Below are 25,842 nucleotides of genomic sequence, written 5' to 3'. Positions count from 1 at the left end.
CGTTCACTTTAGTTCCTTATTTTTCATTCTTTAACTTTATGAGTGTGTTTGCATGTTCGAAGCGCACATCGCGAGTTGCGTACTGCAGAAACATTTTTATGGAAACTGATAAGATACCGCTTGCATTGCATACCGCTCGCAAGTACGGTAAATGAAATTTGGTTTCTGACAGTTGCATCATTATCTTAATAGTAACAGGTTGCAGAACAGATGAGCCTTCCGTTCGCACAGGTAGGCCAACAAATGTAATTGCCAGCAAAGTTCATGTCCACTGTAAGGTACAGTGACTGTCAGAATGTATCTGCGAAAAATATCATATCATTTCACAGGTTTCAAATAGGTAAATGAATTCAGAAAGATGTCATGTTGTGAATTTTAATGCACTTTTAGCACAAGGTCAAATGCGTAAAATTTTATGATCATTTCCTCTATAATTAGAGTAACAGTTCTGATACTGTGATTGTTCGCAACTCTAAAGATAAAGATTAACAATATTCAGGGCAATCATTTCAACCTGAGTCATTTGTTTTGCAGTCAAATAGCATTTTTAAAAAACACTGCTCTCTCGCAGGTGTATTGTTGGATATACTGAATAGCTTGGATTCCGCATCGTGTAGCGTCTGCTGCACACACTCCCGCTCAAAATTCAATTTTAACACAGTACTGCTGCCCTGCACTGAGACTTACGTGTTTATATATCAAAATACATTTTACTACCTGGCAGATTAAAACTGTGTGCCCGACCGAGACTCGAACTCGGGACCTTTGCCTTTCGCGGGCAAGCGCTCTACCAACTGAGCTACCGAAGCACGACTCACGCCCGGAAGGTAGGAGATGAGGTACTGGCAGAAGTAGAGCTGTGAGTACCGGGCGTGAGTCGTACGACTCACGCCCGGAAGGTAGGAGATGAGGTACTGGCAGAAGTAGAGCTGTGAGTACCGGGCGTGAGTCGTGTTTCGGTAGCTCAGTTGGTAGAGCACTTGCCCGCGAAAGGCAAAGGTCCCGAGTTCGAGTCTCGGTCGGGCACACAGCTTTAATCTGCCAGGAAGTTTCATATCAGCGCACACTCCGCTGCAGAGTGAAAATCTCATTCTACATTTTACTAGTTTCTCAGATACCAACCAGACACTCACCAATACGAATTTAAATAAACAGGAACACGTTTCAGAATATATGACGTTCCCTTACTGAGCAGATACCAGCGGTGAACACGGGTGTGTTTGACGATACGGGGAAAGGAGATGGAGTTCTGGGCTGCTTCCCCTCCGCTGAAGCGCGCTGCACCGCTCCAGTGTGCAGTAACAGCAGACAACACCAGATGAAGGGCGCCAGGCGCATTCCGCATTTTCGGTGAGGGGCATAACATTGCACTGTGTTAGCTCCACAAAGAGTGTTTAGTATCACGGCGGAGGTGTGTAAGATTGGGTGTGACATGGAAGTTTTAGATGACCACAGAGCAATGAAACCTCAGTGTATATGTGCCACCTCTGGGGAAGATCTGGAAGAAAGAAGCAGTCATGTTAACTACGATATTTCCTGATGACGTTTATCCTCTGTTTTCAGGACAGCTGATGTTTTTAAGATATTTATCTAAAATGAATGTGACACCAATAGAAAGTTTAAAAAAAAAATGTCGGCAACGAGATGGTCTGTGTGGGTAGGTCCCATGCCCCCATTTGCAGAGTATTTGCCAGAATTACAAAGGGTGGTAGAACTTGCAAATAACTTGGACTGCGGGACCACACACTGAACTGAAGGGCTTTCACAAGTATTTGAAATTATTCCAGTATGTCTTACAAATGTTTTAAAAATTATTACCTGCAATAAACATACGTAAAGTTATACTTCCAACCACAGAAACAATGACAGATGTTTTAAGTAGTACTATTAAGAGTGTCAAGAAAGAATTAAATCAACTGACAAATGTTGGGATACTATTTACGCAGGAAGTTGGGAAGTAGCAGAAAATATTAGAATATCACCTGAACTGAATGTAATGATTCATGACAGAGAGAAACAGAAAGACAGAAGAAAACGCTTTGTTGGTGAAGCATCAGAAGACGATTTACAACAGAGCATGAAGGACAGTTTTAACTAAATGTTTACCACGTTATTACACAGTTGTGGGAAACTTAAGTGTAAAGTGTGCTGCCACAGACAACACAGACACATTCCGTTTCTTGTGGAACTATATAAGTGAACAAGATTCTCCAGTAGCAGACCATGTGGAAAACTTCGAATCTTTCAGTAGTGTAGATGTTAATAAACACGGCCTGAAAGAAGAAATTTTGCTCTTAAAAAGATCCATGAAGCCACTTCTTCTGCGCCTTCTCAAAGCTCTTCGTACGTCCAATTTTAATGACGTACTGCAGAATACAATGATGGCCTTACGGATTGTTCTGCACTTTACATTGCCTGTTAGTGGCCACTCTGCTTGCGCAATGCTGAGTGTTCTTGCAAGAGTTACGAACTGTTACAGAACAGCAATGGGGCAAGAGCGGCATGTTGGATCAGCTTCAATAGCTATAGGATCACAGTTTATCCAGTCGTTACACTATATTGGGATCATAGAAGATTAAGCTTCCAGATGTGTGGTTCCTGAAGAGGGGCAGCAGCCTTTTCAGTAGTTGCAGGGGCAACAGTCTGGATGATTGACTGACCTGGCCTTGTAACACTAACCAAAACGGCCTTGCTGAGCTGGTACTGCGAACGGCTGAAAGCCAGCGGAAACTAAAGCCGTAATTTTTCCCGAGGGCATGCTGCTTTACTGTATGGTTTAGTGATTATGGTGTCCTCTTGGGTAAAATATTCCAGAGGTAAAATAGTCCCCCATTCGGATCTCCGGACGGGGACTACTCAAGACGACGTCGTTATCAGAAGAAAGAAAACTGGCGTTCAATGGATTGGAGCATGGAATGCCAGATACCTTAATCAGCCAGGTTGGTTAGAAAATTTAAAAAGGGAAATGGATAGATTAAAGTTAGATATAGTGGGAATTAGCGAAGGTCGTTGGCAGGAGGAACAAGACTTTTGGTCAGGTGATTACAGGGTTATAAATACAAAATCAAATATGGGTAATGCAGGTGTAGGTTTAATAATGAATAAAAAAATAAAAGTGCAGGTAAGCTACTACAAACAGCATAGTGAATGCATTATTGTGGCCAATATAGACATGAAGCCCACACCTACTACAGTAGTACAAGTTTAAATGTCAACTAGCTCTGCAGATGAAGAAATTGAAGAAATGTATGATGAGATAAAAGAAATTATTCAGATAGTGAAGGGAGACGAAAATTTAATAGTCATGAGTGACTGGAATTCGATAGTAGGAAAAGAAAGAGAAGGAAACGTAGTAGGTGAATATGGATTGGGGGTAAGAAATGAAAGAGGAAGCCGCCTGGTAGGATTTTGCACAGCTAACACTTGGTTCAAGAATCATAAAAGAAGGCTGTATACATGGAAGAAGCCTGGAGATACTGACAGGTTTCAGATAGCTTAAATAAAGGTAAGACAAAGATTTAGGAACCAGGTTTTAAATTGTAAGACATTTCCAGGGGCAGATGTGGACTCTGACCACGATGTATTGGTTATGAACTGTAAATTAAAACTGAAGAAACTGCAAAAAGGTGGGAATTTAAGGAGATGGGACCTGGATAAACTGAAAGAACCAGAGGTTGTACAGAGTTTCAGGGAGAGTATAAGGGAACAATTGACAAGAATGGGGGAAAGAAATACAGTAGAAGAAGAATGGGTAGCTTTGAGGGATGAAATAGTGAAGGCAGCAGAGGATGAAGTAGGTAAAAAGAGGAGGGCTAGTAGAAATCATTGGGTGACAGAAAAAATATTGAATTTAATTGATGAAAGGAGAAAACATAAAAACGCAATAAATGAAGCAGGCAGAAAGGAATACAAATGTCTCAAAAATGAAATCGACAGGAAGTGCAAATTGGCTAAGCAGGGATGGCTAGAGGACAAATGTAAGGATGTAGAGGATTATCTCACTAGGGGTAAGATAGATACTGCCTACAGGAACTGGTAGAAGCAGAAGATCAGTTTGGATTCTGTAGAAATATTGGAACACGGGAGGAAGTACTGACTCTACAACTTATCTTAGAGAACCACTTGTATGAATATCAAGAGCTCAGATGGAAACCCAGTTCTAAACAAAGAAGAGAAAGCAGAAAGGTGGAAGGAGAATATAGAGGGTCTAAACAAGGACGAGGTACTTGACGGCAATATTGTGGAAATGCAAGAGGATGTAGATGAAGATGAAATGGGGTATATGATATTGCGTGAAGAGTTTGACAGAGCACTGAAAGACCTAAGTCGAAACAAGGCTCTGGCAGTAGACAACATTCCATTAGAACTAGTGACAGACTTGCGAGAGCCGGTCCTGACAAAACTCTACCATCTGGTGAGCAAAATGTGTGAGAGAAGCGAAATACCCTCACACTTCAAGAAGAATATAATAATTCCATTCATAAAGAAAGCAGGTGTTGACAGGTGTAAAAATTACCGAACTATCAGTTTAATAAGTCACGGCTGCAAAACACTAACGCGAATTCCTTACAGACAAGTGGAAAAACTGGTAGAAGCAGAAGATCAGTTTGGATTCCACAGAAATATTGAAACACGTGAGGCAATACTGGCCCTACAACTTATCTTAAAAGCTAGATTAAGAAAAGGCAATCCTACGTTTCTAGCATTTGTAGACTTACAGAAACCTTTTGACAATGTTGACTGGAATACTCTCTTTCAAATTCTGAAGGTGGTAGGGCTAAAACACAGGGAGCGAAAGGTCATTTACAATTTGTACAGAAACCAGATGGCAGTTATTAGAGTCGAAGGACATTAAAGGGAAGCAGTGGTTGGGAAGGCAGTGAGACAGGGTTGTAGCCTCTACCCGATGCTATTCAATCTGTATATTAAGCAAGCAATAAAGGAAACCAAAGCAAAATTCGGAGTAGGTATTAAAATCCATGGAGAAGAAATAAAAACTTCAAGGTTCACCGATGACATTGTAATTCTGTCAGAGACAACAAAGGACCTGGAAGAGCAGTTGAACGGAATGGACAGTGTCTTCAAAGGAGGATATAAGATGACATCAACAAAATCAAAGCGAGGATAATGGAACGTAGTCAACTCGAGTGATTCTGAGGGAATTAGATTAGAGAATGAGGCACTTAAAGTAGTAACGGAGTTTTGCTATTTGGGATGCAAAATAACTGATGATGGTCGAAGTAGAGAGGATATAAAACGTTGACTCGCAAAGGCAAGGAAAGCGTTTCTGAAGAAGAGAAATTTGTTAACATCGTGTATGGATTTAAGTGTCAGGAAGTCGTTTCTAAGAGTATTTGTATGGAGTGTAGCCATGTATGGAAGTGAAACATGGACGATAAATAGTTCGGACAAGACGAGAATAGCAGCTTTCGATATGTGGTGCTACAGGAGAATGCCAAAGATTAGATGGGTAGATCACATAACTAATGAGGAGGTATTGAATAGAATTGGGGAGAAGAGGAGTTTGTGGCACAACTTGACTAGAAGAAGGGATCGGTTTGTAGGACATGTTCTGAGGCATCAAGGGATCACCAATTTAGTATTGGAGAGCAGGGTGGAGGGTAAAAATCGTAGAGGGAGACCAAGAGATGAATACACTAAACAGATTCAGAAGGATGTAGGTTGCAGTATGCACTGGGAGATGAAGAAGCTTGCACAGGATAGAGTAGCAAGGAGAGCTGCATCAAACCAGTCTCAGGACTGAAGACCACAACAACAACAAGTTACCAAGAAAAAAAAAAAAAAAGCTAAACTGCAGTTTAGTAAAGTGTCGAATTTAGGCAAACTGCGAGAATCAAAGTTTCTTTAAAAAAGCCATTGACTGATTATTGTTATTATCGTTATCTGGCGTTATCCGAATTAGCATAGTTTAAAATAGAAAAATTTGGAGGATACCCAAAAACATTTAGCGGGGGCCCGGAGAGTCTAGTGCCAGCCTTGCCTGTTGATATCTGTATCGATATGTAATAGCTGCTCTTTCATAACAATATAAACGAATTACTCCGACTTCAATTCTATTTAAAGTCAGAGAAAATGTGCGATCAGAAATAAGGGAATTAAGTAACGTAATAGTAATTGACATTCATTACACTTATAAACGTGATGTATGAGTCAAAGTAAATATAATTTTATTACCTGTAGTTCCACGACTTGTGTTACCGTCTCAGCTGTGCCATTGTGACTGATGAGTGTCGAGATTCGTGTGTATTGTTGTGAAATTTGTTTTGCTTGCATGTGCTGAAATTTGAGCCTCAGCGTTCTGTATCAAATAGAACTATAATTACTTTGGTTGTTGCAATCCTTTACATCAATTACAGACAACAATTCTAGAAGGACAGGATTTCTTTTATATTTTGTATGTGGTATCGTTACTTTACAATTATTTTACTGCGACTGGTGACTGCTTTTCATTAGAATCAAAACGGATATTTTGTGTCTTGATAAACCAAGTGGTCTACGATGAACCATCCATACATATTACAGCTAAGTTCCCCAAGTTTATAGCAGGTTTATATTAAATTGCCGCTATATGAGAGAGTGAGGTACAATGTAGGTGCTGTTTGGTTCTGAGCTGTAATTCAATGTTTAACTATTGGCACTGCTGATGATACTGTTTTCTAATTTATTTTCGAAAACTGCAAAGTTCTCTCCGTGTGCATAGTTGTTTCACAGAATATTAGTAGCATCATTGGTTTTGGTGCTTTGGTAGTGGAACAGGTGTGACATTCCTGTGCCAGTTGCAGAGCTGGTGAGAGCTGTAATTCCGCAGACCGCCACCTGGGGGCAGTGAGGTAGCTGCCGGCAGCGGCGTCTGGCTGAGGGAAGTGTAGGATAGTGATGATGACTGATGGGAGGGGAATGTGAAAGAGAGCGGGGAAGTTTATTGTGTTATCCTGTAATTTGGGAATAAAGGTGCACGTCGTCTGGTAGGTTGTGGCGCGTTTTGCAAGAGCAGCGTAACAGCTGTGTGGGAACTGTGAGGTGGGAGGTTGTACTCTGATCGTGTTTAGTTAAATGTGGACTGACCATATAGTTCCAGATGATAGGAGCATAATATAGTGTGAATATTACTACTAATGTCTCATTGTAATTCGACATGGGGAGTACAGTACTTTACAATGTTTGTTGAATATGCAGAATTAAATTGAGTGTGATATCAGAAGTGAAAATTCTGGTGATAGAACTCATATAGCAGTGATTTAGATATGTTGCCAGTTGCAATAGTCTGATATAGCACCTTGCTGACCGCTGTGAAATAGTATTCAGCGATCAGATATTATAGAGTAACAGTGTTTATTCACATTGAACTGTTGACTTTTGCAAAGTTTAGTGTAGAACTGTACTCGAGGAATTTTCCTTGAGAGAAAGGTTGTCTGTTGTTACCTGAATTACTTTACTGTTACCTAGTGCTGTGTCAGTTTTGCCACAGAGTTGCTTAGACTATTTGCCTGCAGTATGCTACTCGAGGAGGAGTAAAATTAGTGAGTGACCGTAGGATTGAATTTTTGAATTTTTTATTGATGAAGAATGCTAATTATTACTGGAGAAGTTGTTTCAGTTCTTTTTTGCATAAAGTCCGTTGGAGTGGCTGCCTCATGACAGCAACTCCATCAGCCTCCTCTCGTTTTCATCACTGGCGAGGTCCAGTGCTGTCCGACCATCACTAGCTGTGGCCCCCTTGTCAGCTCCCGCCTCGAGCAGCACAGCCGCAACTTCTGCGTGGCCATTGGCTGCCGCCCAGTGCAGCGGCGTCCACCCTCTGCCATCCCTGGCGTTGGGATCGGCAGTCGCCCTCAGAAGCAGCCTCGCCACAGCAGTGCCGCCCCACATTGCAGCCACGTGCAGAAGCGTCCTCTGCCACCAGCTGTCTCTGGCGTCCACCCCCGCCCCCGCCTCCACCAGCAGCCACGCCACCTCGACGTCTCCCCTGTGTGCTGCACAGTGCAGGGCAGTCCACCCCCACACACCGCCCCTCGCCTCCACGTCGGCCCCCTCGGCGAGCAGCGCCCTCAGCTCCCCCACTGCCCCCTGCTCGGCCACCTGGATCAGCCTGCTGCATCTCTCCTTTGCAGAGAGCCTCCTGCACAGAACACAGAAACTGCCACACTTTGCTACAAACACACACACACAACACAATGAAGAAAACTGCAAAAAAAAGGTCCAAAATGGTTCAAATGGCTCAGAGCACTATGGGACTCAACTGCTGTGGTCATCAGTCCCCTAGAACTTAGAACTACTTAAACCTAACTAACCTACCGACATCACACACATCCATGTCCGAGGCAGGATTCGAACCTGCGACCATAGCGGTCACGCAGTTCCAGACTGAAGTGCCTAGAACCGCACGGCCACACCGGCCAGCGAGGTAAACTGCCACACGAGGAAATAACTGTTGTGAATGCAAGTCTGTCCTGAAACAAACCTACAGATTCCCCCTCCCACAATACAAAACAGTGTTCAACTCTGCATATATTAAACTACAGCAGATTTGTTCAATCCCCCTTATAAAAAATTTTCATTCATTGTCCATTAAAAGTTGAATTATACAACCTATGAATGAATTAAGTTGTCACGTTTTGTCTCACTCATTCCTGGAAGTCAGCTCCTTTGATCTGACTACGCTGTAGCTAATGAGTGACTCACCTCAACTGCAAAACAGGCTTGTTACAGGTAATACTACTACTCTGTCTGCAGCTTAACTACCACGTATCACACTCCATCTCAAGATTTTCAACGAGGCACTTCCGTCATACAAAGCCAAAAAAATTCAATCCAATTATCGGTCCATTTCTTGACACAGCCTCAGAGATACTGAAAGTTTCTGACACACAGACACACCGAATGGTTTAATACATCTCAGATATAAATAGCACCAAACTGGCAACTCTACACACATAAAAATGTGTGTGTCTGTGTGTCTGTGTGTGTGTGTGTGTGTGTGTGTGTGAGAGAGAGAGAGAGAGAGAGAGAGAGAGAGAGAGATTTTGTGCGCCTGATAGCATATGCAAACGTATTTAACACGTACTATCATGCACAAAACTACCTGAATCATCAGAATTTTGTTTTACCTGATTTGTATGCAATCCACATAATACACATCCTCTGCTCTCTTTTCAGTAAAGTCGTTTCACTATACAAAATGGTTACTCCAAGGGACCACAAGAGACAACTGCTCTGTGTGACTACCAGTTTAGATGCAAATTAGTACTACGATAATGCAAATATCAGAAAACATGGTATTAGAGATTACACAGCCATTACGATTGTACACGCGAATTCATTACATAACCAACGTTTCAAAAAGCAACTTCCACGTTAAAAGTGTACAACAGAAATTTTGTTTCTGAATTACACTCTCTGAATACAATCCAGCAGCTATTACTCCTGTTAACAGTAACATGAAATATGATAAATATGGTTTCAGTCACAAGTGAGGAAGACTGCCCATGTGTAAACTTGAAATGACATGACAAAGTTTTCTGTTGACCGGAGATTCCAACCCCGGACTTAATCTGACACTTAAGTAAGCACAATCAAACATTAGAAATCGTCACTTTTAACCAGTAGCGCGATGATAAACTGAAATGACGAGATGGAAATGTTTTACCTTACCAGGTTTCGAACCCTGCACCCCACTACGTTCACTTCTAGTCAAGCGTAGACGTCACATATCAGTTTACTTACACAGCAGCGAAATGTGCATATGACGAAAATATCTGTGCCGACTATGAATCTAACATTGCACACATCGTTGTTGGCTACATACAAAGAGACGTTGATTATCGAATTCCTTTTAACCGGGAGCTCCTACCTGAAACACATGATATGACGAAAAGTTCCATGTTTGACTTGCGAGTCGAATCCAGTACCCATAATTATTGTTGACAAAGTCCGGAGAATTGTTAAAAACCATAGTAATTTGTCACATGTTCTTTTGTGTGTGCGTATGAACTTGAAATGACAGGCCAGGATCCGAACCCAGACGCGTGTCTTTTGTGAAGGTCTTGAGGACTTTGCAGTCATGCAGAACCAATGAAAGGGCGGAAATGTATCATCTCAAAGGGATCAAACGTGACGAAAAGGGAGATTTGAGTGCAGCACCAATATTTTCCACATCTCAAGCTCAAATGCAATAAGAGTCAAGTACCGTGACATTGCACGTCGATTGGCTCATTGATTAAAGAAAAGAAAATATCGTTTAAGAAACGCAATTGGTGACAGAGTTTCGACCTGGCATGACTTTCGCCTCTGTACTGACTCTCCTCCAGGTTATCAGAGGTGGGAGAGATGCTGCTTCTGCTTATTAAAAATGATTGCCTGGTGTCAGAAACGAACCCAGATGTTGAGCCTAGGTAGCCCGAATCATTTCAGCTTCTTTAACTGATACCTTCGTGGAAGTGATGGGATTCAAAGCCACTATGTGCATACTAGAAACTGGCCGCCTTAACAACTTTTTTCAATTTTATTTTTTAACCACTACAGCATCCTTTTCTCTAGACGATATCTTCCGTTACAAAGCTTTACTTTTGTATTTTTTTAGGGCGTCAGTGCCAGGAAGGTGGCGACAAAGAGGGCAGGGGCCAAGAATCCACAGACTTGTCTGCCGTGCCGCCCTTGTACCTGTCTCAGCTGTCCGCTCTCTCTGTGATGTACCGACATTCTTTTTCCGGGAGTCGCTGCTCAGCACCAGGCAGGCGGGGCCAAGGAGGCCAGCAGTTGAGGACTCCGAGGCCTGCCCACGATGCATCCCCCGTCCCTGTCACCGAGGCGATCCAATATTTTCGTGGATGATTTTTTATTTTTAATACTTCATCCAGAAGACCATGTCTGCAAAGAAACTATCTCAGCTGTGAGCGACGACATGGAAGTTACATGTTCACGGTTGTTTGTTTTCGATTTATTTCGCAGTATCTTGTAAGTCGCCCAGTGCGTCAGTTCCTGAGGTATGTTTGCCAAGTTGGTATTCTGTTATCTTCCACTCGCTGGAAGCTCCATGCTGCGATTTCTGAATGTAATGCATAATAGTAGAAATCAGGACAGTCCCTTCTTCTGGTTAAAACAAGTTTTGGCGTACAGAATTAGGTAAATAACATTTATTAAAATGTACGAAATCTTCTCTCTTGAGGACAAAATTGTCCTATGAGATTCCTTCAACATAAAATATGGTACTCCTGAGCTACGTATTTTAGAGTAGATTTCTGTTTCCTTAAACATAAATAAAAAAAAATACCGTTTAAGAAAAAAAGAGCTTTAGGACGATTCGTTATGTTGTTCTCGTATTTACGTCCTTTCCTATTCACTTTGCAGACTGTTTCACGTAACTATATTAACTAAAAAGAATTGCGAAGTTTCTCTTGTAGTTTTTCGGCTCAGCGAAGCACACGCGGGGGGGGGGAGGGGGGGGCGCGCCACCCCGTGGTCCGCGCCACGTCCGCTTGTACCCGGCGTGCGTGCGGCGCCTCACCCAACGTCTGCTCGATTTGTTTCCCTCTGTTACCAGGTAACACGTTGTTCGTCCTTGTGGCCAGTTTACACCATTTCTTCATTGTAGATGGACATGGCACGTCTATATGATTCAAAAAATTGTTGGTAGGTGAGGAGTGCTGCTGTTTATCCAAATGATCTCCCAGCTGTAGTGCGACTACTTTTTGTGCAGTCACATTTCTGCTTTCGTTTTCCGTTAATTCCACGTATATGTTCCTAACTTTTACCATATTTGACGGGCGAACTCTGGTTTGGGTATAACTGAGTTCGAATTAAAGTTGTTCAAACTTATAAAAAGATTGGGGACGTGCCCTACTTCTATCGGTGGGCGCAAGACAGTGGAAGTAATTTCGTCTGGTAAGTGGGACGTGAGGTTCATGGGTGTCTTCTTCCATAGCTCATATGTTGAACGCAGGAAGAGAGTTTGTGACTTTCTCCATACGTATGTGAGATTTAGTCCCCCCCTCCACATTTTCAGCTGTGGAGTTAACGTGTCAAACTTTACCTTCAAAATGTTACCACGAGTTACAAAATGACTCGAAGCTGAGAGAAATCCTGCTGCTGTTTCACGTGGAATGGGTACAACCTATGCCACGCTGTTGACTTTAGAAACCACATACATACTTGCAAAGCTGGCCTTTTGGATATCGTCAAGTGTTCTCGCGCTATGTTCTTTGACGCTAGCTGGCACGCTGGCAAAGATTTTCCTAGTTCGTAGATGTAGTACGATTTATGTTATACCTGTAGCCGATACCCAAGATTTGCATTTGGATGACCACACTGAGGTCTCCCGTGTTTTGCAAAGATATTCCACGAGTGATTTAGTGTTGCTCAGCTTCACACTCATGCAAGTTCGTGTTTGCTGATTACCTGCAATGCCTTCTCCCAGTCACTTTCGCCGGTGATCACGAGACCCACAAACGATACTCTGGCGCCGGCCGCGGTAGCCGTGCGGTTCTAGGCGCTAAGTCGGGAACCGGGTGACTGCTACGGTCGCAGGTTCGAATCCTGCCTCGGGCATGGATGTGTGTGGTGTCCTTAGGTTAGTTAGGTCTAAGTAGTTCTAAGTTCTAGGGGACTGATGACCTCAGATGTTGAGTCGAATAGTGCTCAGAGCCATTTGAACCATTTTTTTGATACTCTGGCCATGTATGTGCAGCCCTCGTAGCTCTTTCTGCAGAGTGGCTAGCAGGGGTCCAGTGGCAATGGCAAACAAGGCCGTCGACATAGGACAACCGTGTCGCACCCAACTTGTGAACCCAAGTTGTCTGGTTAGCTGACCATTAATCGTGATTTTTGAGGTGCTGTTTTTCGAGTTGCTGTTCTTCAAAATTCTACCAGCGATGTCGGCAAAACACTTGGGAAAATCCAGACATTGTTTCAAGAAGGCACTGATGGCTCACGTATCGAAAGCATTCTCAAAGTCGAGCGATGTACAGCGCACTGAAAAAATGGCTCTGAGCACTATGGGACTTAACTTCTGAGATCATCAGTGACCTAGAACTTAGAACTACTTAAACCTAACGAACCTAAGGATATCACACACATCCATGTCCGAGGCAGGGTCGAACCTGCGACCGTAGCGGTCACGCGGTTCCTCCAGAGTGTAGCGCCTAGAACCGCTCGGCCACTCCGGCCGGGTACAGCGCACTGATGCCTGGGAACATGTGTCGTAGCTAGAACGTGTCTATATTCACAGACAGTTTGAATGACTGATCTGTGTCTACCTGCACTAGATTCATATGGGCCAGTTATCTCATGCATTGACATTTTTACTCTGCAGTCAAGAACGTGCACTACAATTTTGTAATCACTATTCAGGAGGGTAACTGGTCTTAAGTTTTTTACTGTGCACTGTGTGGCTGTTTCGGAACTAGCACCACGATTCCTTCAAAAAATTCCTTTGAAATTTTTCCGTCAGAATTCATTATTTCATTACACACTACAAGCAGTTTTTGGCCTCCACAACCTGCTATAAGTCTGCCGGGAGGCCCTCGGGCCCCGGCAGTTTCCTTTTGGGACTCTGCACAACTGTGGTTCAATAGAAGTCTTGTGAGGATGGACATGGTCTGTTTCGAGAATCTGCTGTCTACAACAGAAGATGGAACTAGCAAGTGCAATACAGTCATGAGGGAGCCTATCTCACCTTCTCGAAAGTAGGAATTAAATCATATATTTGTATGTTTTGTGATCATACCAACCTAGATCACTTATAAAATAGCAGTACATGCCCTGTTATGTTCCAGCCTGGTGGTAACATTACGTTTCCTGGCGACTGGGGAATGATTTAAGTGTCTGGCTTTTAGTCACATAATAACACAGACCACCATTTTATACGTTGTTGTGGGTGTATGCATTGCAGTTTGCAACACTTTGAAGGATTAACTATTTCTCGCATAATTTCTAGTTCAGATACGAGCATATCTTGCTAGTGGTGAAATAAACCGACATTGTGCTTCTATATGTGGCTAGAAAACAGCGTGATATGTGCTGAGTTCGGAACGCAGCAGGTGAATACTTTGTTGTAAAATCATTTCAGTTTCATCATCCCTCTACTGGTGAAAAATTTCGATACATCAAATTTTATTTTGCTTCATTCACAATCTCTACCCAAAACAAAACTTTATGCCCCATCATATCAAGTTTTAATGCTGTTACATGTGGTTAAAATGATAGTTAAGATCTCTCGTGCTTTGTTAGCCGAGACAGTAGTGAGTGGATTGGAGTCCTGGGTCCCAGTCCAATACAAAACAATGTAGTCTGAAGTTGAATTTTGACTTTGGAAATGTCATTTATTTTAATGAACTTGAGCTTACAAGCACTGACGACTGTCACCTCTGGTAACAGATCTTCTGATATTTACGTTATTGTGGAATTGGTTTTCATATGGACTATAACCGTAAAGGGCAGTTTTCTCTAGTGGTCTGTTGTAGTAATAATATTGTGTAGTGAAACGACTGTATCAGAAAGAGAGCAGACAAACTGCAAGACTGTTAGGTTATGTGGCTGCATAGAAACCAGGTGGAACACAGTTCAGGTCATTTGGCTTCTTCTGAGCATGATAACACATGCATATAAATTGTACAGGCACGACACTCATCTGGTTGTGAAAAAAATTTTAATGTTATTAATGTGATACTTCGATCATCAGACAGCATTCACAGCGTGTTTTAAAACCTGGCCCTTGAAAGGTACAGATAACGAAATGGTTGACAGTGTGTTTCAAAGGAGGATAAATTCAGTACAGCAGGCAGTGCAGCAAGGTGGAACTAGTGACTTGACAACAGAAAGAGGCTGTGGCAGTGCAACAGTTACTCGTCATGAAAGTATTACAACATAAATCTAAATAATATGGTTGACAGAAATTTAAGTATTTTTCGAACGAGGGTCCTCCCTTTGTAGGCACACATGAAACCATGAGGCAGTTAAAGTAAGCTATGTCATAGCCCAGTCACGGAAAAACAAACACTGATGTACTGATGTGTGTGTGTGTGTGTGTGTGTGTGTGTGTGTGTGTGTGTAGAGGGGAGGGGTTATGAGCAATGTTTGTGATTGATGATGTAAGTTGTGTTGTGAACTTGCTACTGGAATAAAATTAAGTTTGTCCTCCATATACAGTAGATGTGAATGGTAAATTCTATGAGAACTGATGTCTAGAAGGCCTGGCATGGATACAAGGGGAGGAGGATGAACATGGGATCATGAGACATCCTCCCTGAAAAATAGGAAAGCACTGTATCACTTCACTGTATGAAGTAAAAAATAATTCTGCTTTCATGCCGTTGTATCCATCTTATTTTAATTATTATTAAAATTCTAAGAATTTTAGTGTGAAACTAAGTATAATTTTTGAGGGGGAGGGGGAGTGAAATCAGTGAAAGACCGCGGCAGCTCCAGAACCAAACATTGTATATGTGTCTGCAACTGACACCCGTTAGTGTGAGAAGTTATGAGGCAGTGGATTGGGTTAAGATCACTTGTTACAGCATGGATCTAATACACATCAACAAGAGAACTTGTAAAATATGCACAAATAGTTCTACTGGTGTAACTGAACTTTGGTCATGTAGATGTACAGTTTTTTTCAGTAACTGTAAAATTTTACCATGAGTGAAAGGTCTGTCGTAGGTTTGTGAGTAGTGGATTACGGTGTGGGATTTGTTCAAAGTATTTTCATTGGGGGGGAATGCAGTGGGGAAGCCAGTGGTCATTTTAGCGTGATTTTCTCCTGGGAATGTAGAATCTGTAGTAGAAACAAGTTAATAGAGGAGCAGGACCGTAAGATCTGTGCCCTTCAGGTCCAGTTACAATGCGCAAAGGAGGAACTAGATAGGTTGAGGAGGGTGAAGGGTGGTGGGGAATGGGAACTGGCAGTTGGCAAGAAGGTAGCTAGGAAGAGGAGGTATTCAGACAGTTTCACTTTGCATACATGCAATAGATACAACCAACTGTCAGAGTTGAGTGGAGAGAAGAGGAGCCTCGTGTAGCCGTAGATGTAGGTAACTTGTAGCAGTCCTCAGCAATTAGGAGGCCTAGGTTAGTTGCAAAGTCTCACAGAAAGAAGGTTCTGCTGCTAGGTAGTTCCCACGGTAAAGGTGTGGGCCAGCAGTTGCAGGAAGTGTTGGGGAGTGAGTACCAGGTCACCAGCATTGTGAAGCCTAGTGCAGTAGTGCAGGGTTGGCTCAGGTGACTTAAAGCATAGGGAGTTATGTAAGAATTTTACGAAAGAGGATCAGGTAGTGATAGTGGGTGGAGCAGGGAACAGTCTCGATAGGGACGGGGAATATGATGTCAGTGGTGACTTGGTTAAGACAGCTACTCAATCTGGTGGCACTAATGTGCATTTCGTGCAACTGTTTCAGCGTCATGCTCGGCCTCACCATAATGCAGCTGTTAGGTGCGTTAATGTGGGGCTGGGGATGTCACTGATGGTGGAGGGCATGGATCACATCTCAGTGGTGCCAGTTGGGTCTATCAGTAGATGGGGTTTCACTAGGCATGGCCTGCACCTCAACAGGTATGGGAAGAGGAGGCTGGCTAAGCTTATAGGTGACAGTGTAGTGGGTGGTGGTGGTGGTAGTGGTATCACTCATGGAAAAATTCCTGTAGTAGTTGGTGTTAGAGCTGCACCTTTTTTAGACTGAAGTCAGCTGATAGGTATACCTGCTTAAAGGAAGTGCCTGTAACTAAGGGCTCACCTCCAGAGGATGTAATGTTTCCAAGTAGAGAAGGAATTAGCATATTTCATCAAAATATAAGAGGTATTAGAGATAAAGTTTGTGAACTGCTAATAGATGTTAACTTTGTAATTATTGGTATATCAGAGCACCACTTAAATAATTTGATAATTCAGAGGCTTCCTTTACCAGGCTACAGATTAGCTGGCTGTTTCTCAAGGAGTTCCTTGCGGGGTGGAGGAGTGGCTCTGTATGTAAAAAACAGTATTTCATTTGAGTCCATAGACGTATCACGAGACTGCACTGAACAGAGATTTGAAAGTTGTGCAGCATTAGTTGAATTTAGTGAAACTAAACTTCTAATTGCTGTTGTTTATAGGTCCCCTAACTCCAACTTCAAAGCATTTTTGCTTAAGCTAGAGAGGGTTTTTGATTCACTTTGTCGAAAGTACCAGAAAGTAGTTAAATGTGGTGACTTCATTATTAATTTTGTACATTATTGTGCAAGAAAAAGGATGTTGGTAGATCTCCTAAATTCATATGATCTGATGCAGACTGTGTTTTTTCCAACTAGGGTGCAGGGGAACAGTAGCACAGTCATAGACAATATTTTTATTCATTCTTCATTACTAGGTGACCATTCTTTTAGTAAAAGGGTGAATGGCCTTTCAGACTGTGGTGTCACCGCCACACGTGCTAGGTGGTAGCCTTTAAATCGGCCGCGGTCCGTTAGTATACGTCGGACACGCGTGTCGCCACTATCAGTGATTGCAGACAGAGGGCCGCCACACGGCAGGTCTAGAGAAACTTCCTAGCACTCGCCCCAGTTGTACAACCGACTTTGCTAGCGATGGTTCACTGACAAAATACGCTCTCATTTGCCGAGGCGATAGTTTAGCATAGCCTTCAGCTACGTCATTTGCTAAGACCTAGCAAGGCGCCATTATCAGTTACTATTGATATTGAATCATGTACTGTCAAGACCGACGTTCACCATTAACGGATTAAAGTTAAGTATTCCACCAGCTACATCCTTTTTTCTAAATTGTAATTTCCTTGTCCTGTTCCAGACCTCACGCCAGCCTGCGTGAGCTAAAACGCGTGCCTTTCGGCCTCCTAGTAACACAGTGTTGGCTCTCCTGCCAACCGAAACACAGACCATGATGCACACATTTTAACACTAAAAGGTTTTTGTACTCAAACCAATGTCGTATTTAATTACAAACTACGTAGGAAAGTTAATCCAACAGCAGTAGAGAGTTTTGCAAAACTTGTCAAGGAACAAGAGTGGTAAGATGTTTATAGTGCTGATAATATAGATGATAAACAGAATGCTTTCCATAACACATTTCTCATGCTCTTTGAGAGTTGCTTTCCATTACAACATTCTGAACGGGGTACTAGCAGTAATGGACAGTCTGGTTGGCTGACTAGTGGGATAAGGATATCATGTAGAACAAAGCGGGAATTATATCAAAATGTTTGAAGTAGTCACAATCAAGCTACAGTATCCCACTTCAAACAGTATTGTAAGGTGCTTAAAAATGTTATTAGCAAGGCAAAAAGTATGTGGTATGCAAATAGAATATCTAATTCACAGGATAAAATTAAAGCCATATGGTCAGTTGTGAAGGAAGTGTCTGGTCAGCAGCACAAGGTTGATGATATAAAGTCAGTTCGCAGTAATAATATTTCTGTTACTGGTAAATCAGATATATGTACAGTATTTAACAATCGTTTTACGAGCATTGGTGGTGAATTAAATAAAAATTTAGTTTGTACAGGAAATCATATAAATTCCTTAGCAAATGCCTTTCCGAGATTGACGTCTGAAATACTCCTCTGTGATACAGACAAGAGGCCGATTGAGTCAATAATTAAATCACTGAAGACTAAGGACTCATGGTTATGATGGAGTGTCTAGCAGACTATTAAAGTACTGTGCTGCACATGTTAGCCCTGCATTTAGCCATATTTGTAAGTTTTCCTTTAGGAATGGTTAGTTTCCTGAGTGATTAAAGTACTCAGTAATAAAGCCGCTTTATAAAATGGGAGAAAGGGATAATGTAGATAATTTTAGACCTATTTCTATGCCATCAGTGTTTGCAAAAGTTATTGAAAAGGCTGTGTATGTAAGGTTAATTGATCATTTTATATCACACGATTTGCTATTAAATGTACAGTTCGGCTTTAGAAGTCGTTTGACAACTGAAAATGCTATATTCTCTTTTCTCCGTGGGGTGCTTGATGGGCTAAACAAAAAGTTTCGAACACTTGGCGTATTTTTTGATTTAACAAAGGCATTTGACTGCGTTGATCTCACAATATTGCTCCAGAAGTTGGAACATTACGGAATAATGGGAGTAGCTCACAATTGGTTCACCTCTTACTCTAGCAACAGGCAGCAAAAGGTCATTTTTCACGATGTTTATAATGGCCATGATGTGGGATCTGAGTGGGGTGCTGTCAAGTGGGGGGTGCCACAGGGATCGGTGTTGGGGCCACTCCTGTTCCTTATTTATATAAATGATATGCCCTCTACTATTATGGGTAACTCTAAAATATTTCTGTTTGCTGATGACACTAGCTTGGTAGTAAAGGATGTTGTGTGCAACATTGACTCAGTTTCAAGTAGTGCAGTACATGACCTCAGTTCATGGCTTGTAGAAATAAACTAACATTGAATCACAGTAAGACTCAGTTTTTACAGTTTCTAACGCACAATTCAACAAAACCTGACGTTTTAATCTCACAGAATGGGCATATGATTAGTGAAACTGAACAGTTCAAATTCCTAGGTGTTCAGATAGCAAGCTGTCATGGAAAGCCCACGTTCAGGATCTCGTTCAAAGACTTAATACTGTTATTTTCACTATTCGAACGGTATAGAAAGTGAGTGATACTTCGACACGTAAATTAGTCTACTTTGTGTACGCATAGGCTTCCGCGGCCGTTGTCTTCTTCAATAAAATTCTTCAGGGTATCAGACCGCATCGTCATAATTTAAAATGCGCCAACGTTTCGGCCAGCGTTGCAGCTAGCCTTCATCAGGGCCTTACGTTAACTGCTAAATGAACACACTTGGTTCCTTAAATAGCTGCACGAGAAAACCGTGTCGTTACTTGATTGGCTGTAAAAGGAGGAGGAGGAGGGGTGAAAGGTATGCTTTATTGGTGTTTCCTTTATTATCTGTCATTGGCTGAAATAGCTGTTTTCTATTGGTCTTTATATTAATCCACCCCATTGGAGGAGACGGACGAATAGCGAACAGGTGATGGCTGTGACGTCACACTGTTTCCATGCTGTCCAGAAGCCGGCTGCGGCGTGCCATTGCTTTGTATGCTCGCAACCACTACTGCGGCTCTCCGCATGTCTGCATGGGCTGCCACGGCTCTGCCGCCGCTCCGTAGCCCTGCTATTGCAGGCAACCAAGACCTCGGAAGCTTGTACCCGTCCTCTCTATTCATGTTGGCGGGTCTTTTGGCTATTTCTATCGCCTCTCTAATCTTTCTTTTGAAAGTGAGAGGCTGTTTCGCCAGGACACGGGCTTCTACTTTGCTTATTTTCATTCACTTATGTTGTATGGTATTATGTTTTGGGGTAACTCTTCCCATTCCAGAAGGATATTTTTGGCTCAAAAACGGGCGGTTCGGGCAATATGTGGTGTGATTTCACGAACCTGTTGTCGACCTCTGTTCACGAGTCTGGGTATTTTGACACTGGCCTCTCAATATTTCTTATTGTCGTTTCTTGTTACCAATATTAGTTTATTTCCAACAATAAGCAGCTTTCACTCGGTTGATACTTGGCAGAAATCAAACCTCCATTTGGATCGGACTTCCTTAACTCTTGTGCAAAAAGGTGTGCAGTATACTGCTGCATCCATTTTCAATAAGCTGCCACTCGAATTCAAAAATCTTAGCAGTAATCCACGCGCTTTCAAATATAAACTGAAGAGTTTCCTCATGGGTCACTCCTATTCTGTTGCTGAGTTCCTTGAAAAATTATGATTCTCATTGTATTGCTGATAGCGTTTGCTTAAACTTATGGACTGATTTTCTTTCAGGTTCATGAACATTTATTTTTATCCATTATTACTCTTATGTTGTATGTTCATGTACTGACACGTTCCATGACCTTGGAGATTTGCTCCTCAATTTGGTCCTACGGAACTTGACATGTAAATAAATAAATAAATAAAAATTACTGTTAGTAAAAGTATTACCGTTAATAAAAACTTTCTCAAACTTAAGAGCCTGTGTCATTTCCCACAGGGTGCAGAACGAGTTTGGAGTGATGTTTTAAGTTTTTTCAAGAACATAAATAACAATTCTAATATGTTCATTGTTTCAAACATGAATTTTCATGTTAGTCTTTATTGAATAAAAGAAACACACTGAATGATTTACAATACTGGCTACAAGTTCATTAAAACTGGTTCACGGAATGCACGTAGTGTCATGTCAAACACAAGATTTCCAATATGCAAATTGCACATAAAATACTACATAAGTATTAAAATCTAGCTGAAAAATAAATGATAATTTATCAGTGTTAATAGCTATTAGACTTGTATGGACATATGTTATTGTAAGATAGTGCAAAAAGAAAGGAAACTCTGGTTGCAGAGCCTCATTAATGCTCACCAACTATCAGAGGTGGAAAGCAACAGCAATAGATGGAATATATATATATATATATATATATATATATATATATATATATATATATATATATAATGTCATAGTGAGTGTCACAGTAGAATGAAAGTCTGTAGTGTTCACTGGGTGGCTATAGTAAAGCCATAGAGCAATCGACAGGCAGACAGGGGAGGGATAATTGTTCATGGAAGACACAGTAAAACATGGTATTCTGTGTGTCACAGAAGGGAATGTATCCTAGTACCGCATGAACTTCATGTAAGGGCTGAATAGAGAGGAGAACAAAATGAGATGGGAAGACTCAATTTTATGAGACCAGCCAGAACCGCCATGAGGATTGGCTCTAGTCTCATGAGGTGGCCTCACGCTGCAAGAGGTGTGAGCAGCCATACACTGGAGCACCGATGCTTACTTCACCTGGTCTTCTGAACATCTTCCATACAAGCTCTGACAGCAGACCATTATTATTTTTATGTAACGTGCCTTTAGATCAATTAGAATCTTCCATGCAGAGTTTGGATTAGGAGAGAACGAAGAATTATGTTGGGTTGGTTACTGATATATGGCTGGAACATAGAAAAAAGTGACAGACAACTATGCAACAGACAAAGCTGTAGTACTGAGGTGTGAATAGTGATTACTCTGATAGTCTGCTTTACTACATGAAGAAAATTCCACAGGTCAACACCAGCAATCTAAGATTATAAATATGTTGCCGCCCTCCTATAATCATTCTGCAGTACACTATCTTGCTCTAGGTGTTGGTTGTAAGTGACTTACTCGGTCTCATCTTTATGCAGCGTGGCACTATTCAAATGTGTGTCATTGTCATCTGCCACAGAGGCACTGAAGATGTTTAAACGCTACTTTATGTGAACAGGCTTACAGCAACCTGTACAGGCTGCCGGCTGCAAACTACACACATCACAGTGTCTGAGCCCTTGCTGGGCAATACAGCTTTGTGCCCACAGTAGAATGGGCCATGCTCTATTCGCACAGTGAGTGTACCATTTCTACTGACAGTTGATGCCAAAACCTAAACAAGCCCTTTTTGTATACATGTAGTTTAACAGAATAATATCTACAAACTGGCTCTTTGAAGATTTTTGTTCGCTAACATTCCTGGTAATGAACTGGGTTCAGTTTAGGGATTCACTGACTCTGATACAGAAGGGCAATGATAGCATTGTGAGCTGTCATGAAACGACTGTCTACGATGGCGTATTTTATGGCATAGACACATCTAAAGAAACTCAGTGGCAAAAATTATAGAGTTGGAAATACGCACACACACATCCAGAACTGAGAGACAAGTGAGTGGGCTGTCTCACACTAACCTGATTTTTGGTGGTGGATCGTACAGCAGCGGGCTCACTTCGATCAAGTCTTGTGGCTGCTTCCACATGGCATCCGCCCACCCCTGAGTGGCCATCACCTCACGGGTTCGTGTCTTCATAAATTCGATGGCGGCCCGCCTGAGGTCGCTGCAGGAGTGGCGGACTGCGAGGGCGGCTGCAGCCGCCGCGGTCTCCACAGTCAATTGAGCGGCCACCTGCCGCTCGCACTCCGCCTTCAGCCCCGACACGCCGTACTTGTCCGCTGCGGCCAGCAGCTGGCTGGCCATCGCGGGCAGCTGGGGGGCCCGCAGCGTGTACAGGTAGGAGACCAGCTGCCTCAGCACGGGGCCCCCCACGTCGGCGATGCTCACCACGCCAGTGCTCGCCACGAGGGTGTCGTGGGCGAACATGGCGGCGAACACGGGGCTCCTGTCCACCAGGACGGCCCTGTGCGCCACCAGCCGCGTCTCGCCTGCCACGAGCGTCACCATGGCGTCGTCCCCGGCGTCTAGGAGGGCACCCAGGTCCACGGCCACCGTCTCCGTGACGTCCTTATCTGCTTCCATTGCTGACGATTCTGAAACACGACATCATCGAGCAGCCCTTTCAGCTTACAGGTGACTGTCGATACTTCTACCGGAAACAGACACACCTGTCTCCAGCGACACTTTCTGTCAGACTGATGCCATTGGTGAATAACTGCAATTCTTTAATATTACCGTTTTCAAGGGGTTTTTTCAGTTCATTTTATTAGAATAACAAGCTCCATAAGCGGCCGGGGAGCGCCACTCGCGGGCGCGGACCGAGAAGGGAACACCAGGAGGCCACCACCGTAGTTCGAGGCGGCCAGAGCGGGCGTGGACGGAATAGGGAACACCTAGAGCGTTAGGATAGCGCGACTCGCGGGCGCGGACCGACTAGGGAACGGCAATCAGAACACCAGGCACTGGGCAGACATAAATGTGCGACCCGGTGCAGCAAGCAGCCATCCAACAGCTCCGCGATCAGGGCCTGAAAGTAAAGACTGCGTGGAGAATCACCTCAAAGGCAAATAACGCCCCAACTGAAAAATACAGGGTCATCACGCACGATCCGCAAACGGTGGACAAAATGCTGGCGGAAGGCGTGGTGATAGACTACAAAAGAAGAGCCGCAGAACCCCCGCACGACCCCCCTCCACAACTGGCACAGTGCGGGAAGTGCCTCACATTCAGCCACACAACAGCCAAATGCACTGAACAAGTGAAATGCGCGCGATGTGCAGGCGCCCACAGCCTCTCCCAGTGCAAACAAATGGAGAGGCAACAGTGCTCCAACTGTGGCGGAGAACACTCGGCACTGTCCTACAAGTGCCCCCAGCGCCCAAAAAAGGCCTCCAGCAGTGAAACCACGGCCCCCATCAAAACAATTGATGGCCCAGCGCCCCTCCCAGCGGAAGAAATTTTTCCAGAAGAGGTAGTGCTGAAGGACGACCTCATCAGACTCCTCACAACGGTCTTGCTGGATTTATTTCAAGACCGCCGTGAAGAAGTTAAAAGATCCATTGACAGAGCCTCCAAGCAAATCCTCCAGAAGGGCATGTTCGCCACACAAGCAAGAAACTCACTCCACATAACAATAACAGACCGCTGGGACCCAGAACTGCAAACACAGTGGCACCCACAACACGACCACACACCACGACCCCACTCACCCTCCCCCACCCCACCGCAAGACCCACGACACCACAACCAGCGCGAGACACAAACACACACAAGGAAGTAGGAAAGTACACCGCACCCACCCGCCCATCTTACCCCCCTCCCTTAACATGGACGAAGCCAGTGAAGTAAATCACCTGAACCTCCTTTTCGCAAACACGAAAGGAATTAAATCCAAACGCCCCATACTAATGCACATGCTCCACCAAGAAAACATACACGTCGCTGCTTTCGCCGAAACATGGCTCAAAGACGGGACCAAATGCGATGTCCCAAAATATAATACATTTAGGAAAGACAGGCAGGACGGCAGAGGAGGGGTGGCTATCTACGTCAGCAACACTATTGCGGCGAAAGAGGTCACCCTCCCTGCTGCTTTTGACAACAAGGAAGCCATCGCGGTTGAGATAAAAGACAACAACAGGCGAACACTCAAAATAGCGTGCATGTATAACCCCCCAGGGACTGCGCTACAGGTCCAGTTCATCCAGTACTTTACTTCACTTCCTCGATCTATCTTAGTAGGAGACTTTAATGCCAGACACCACAGACTTGGCGACAGAGTAGACAATGGAAATGGACGCAGACTATTTGACCTCCTGACCACAGACCCGACCCTTCGACTTCCACTAAATGAACCTACTTTCATAGGACACCAAGATATCTCAGCCCCAGACCACATCCTACACAGCCCCGACTTACACAACTCACTCCACCTACCCCGAATCGGAGACTCCATTACCAGCGACCACCTACCCATCCTCTTTTCCACATCCGCCAACCTCCCCCCTCCACCCCATCCCCACAGAAGAACAATAAGCCAGTATAATAGAGCAGACTGGGAAAAATACCAGGACACTATCAACTGTGAGCTATCCATTCCCATAACAATCACTGACGAAGACGACTTACATCTGGTCACCAACAAACTTGAAACGGCTATCACCAAAGCGGTCCAGGAAGCAATCCCCACCAAAGTAGTAGAAAACTGGAAACCCACCATCCCAGAAGCAGCACTACAACTAATACGACAGAAAAAACGACTACAGAGACAGATGAGACGAGACGACAATCCAGACCTAAAAAGACAATGGAACAGAATAAACGCCAGAATTAAAAGACTAATATCTCAACACAGACAACGACAATGGGACGACACATGGAGCAAACTGGACTACAGGAGTGGGGGAAAGTTCTGGAAGAGTTTCAAAACACTCACAGGGCAACGCCAGACACACGCCAACACCCTGACAGTAAACAATGAACCTTCAACAGACCCCCTCGAGCAAGCAACAGCCTTTAAACAAACACTACAAGACGTATACTCATTCCCGAACGACAACAGATTTGATGACATATTCAGACGACATGTAGACATACAACTAGGAACCCTGATAAACGCCCCAACAACCGAAACCGAAGA

General features: G+C 43.3%; 1 protein-coding gene and 1 non-coding gene across 2 annotated transcripts; both read right to left on the bottom strand.

Moving 5' to 3' along the window:
* Window positions 1–735: 735 nt before the first annotated feature.
* On the bottom strand, window positions 736–810 carry Trnas-cga. Its single transcript has one exon. It is a non-coding gene; the product is annotated as a tRNA-Ser (tRNA).
* Window positions 811–7,653: 6,843 nt separating this feature from the next.
* LOC124719847 (ankyrin repeat domain-containing protein 65-like) lies at window positions 7,654–23,057 on the bottom strand. Its single transcript, XM_047245032.1, has 2 exons — window positions 22,720–23,057; window positions 7,654–8,140 (listed from the first exon to the last, which is right to left on the bottom strand). Exons 1-2 carry the CDS (start codon window positions 23,004–23,006, stop codon window positions 7,654–7,656), a joined length of 774 nt encoding a protein of 257 aa, XP_047100988.1. The 5' UTR covers window positions 23,007–23,057.
* Between the last annotated feature and the right edge of the window lie 2,785 nt (window positions 23,058–25,842).

The sequence above is a fragment of the Schistocerca piceifrons genome, chromosome 11, assembly GCF_021461385.2.
Source record: "Schistocerca piceifrons isolate TAMUIC-IGC-003096 chromosome 11, iqSchPice1.1, whole genome shotgun sequence".
Taxonomy (NCBI): Eukaryota; Metazoa; Arthropoda; class Insecta; order Orthoptera; family Acrididae; genus Schistocerca; species Schistocerca piceifrons.
The sequence above is the reverse complement of the archived record's forward strand: the minus strand, read 5'-3'. Positions and strand labels throughout refer to the sequence as shown.

Excerpts from the sequence above, each read along its gene's own strand:
- LOC124719847 (XM_047245032.1), bottom strand. The coding sequence starts at position 23,006 with ATGGCCAGCCAGCTGCTGGCCGCAGCGGACAAGTACGGCGTGTCGGGG. Across the intron at positions 8,141-22,719 it reads GATCCACCACCAAAAATCAG|GAGGCTCTCTGCAAAGGAGA; the intron begins GTTAGTGTGAGA and ends TGTTCTGTGCAG.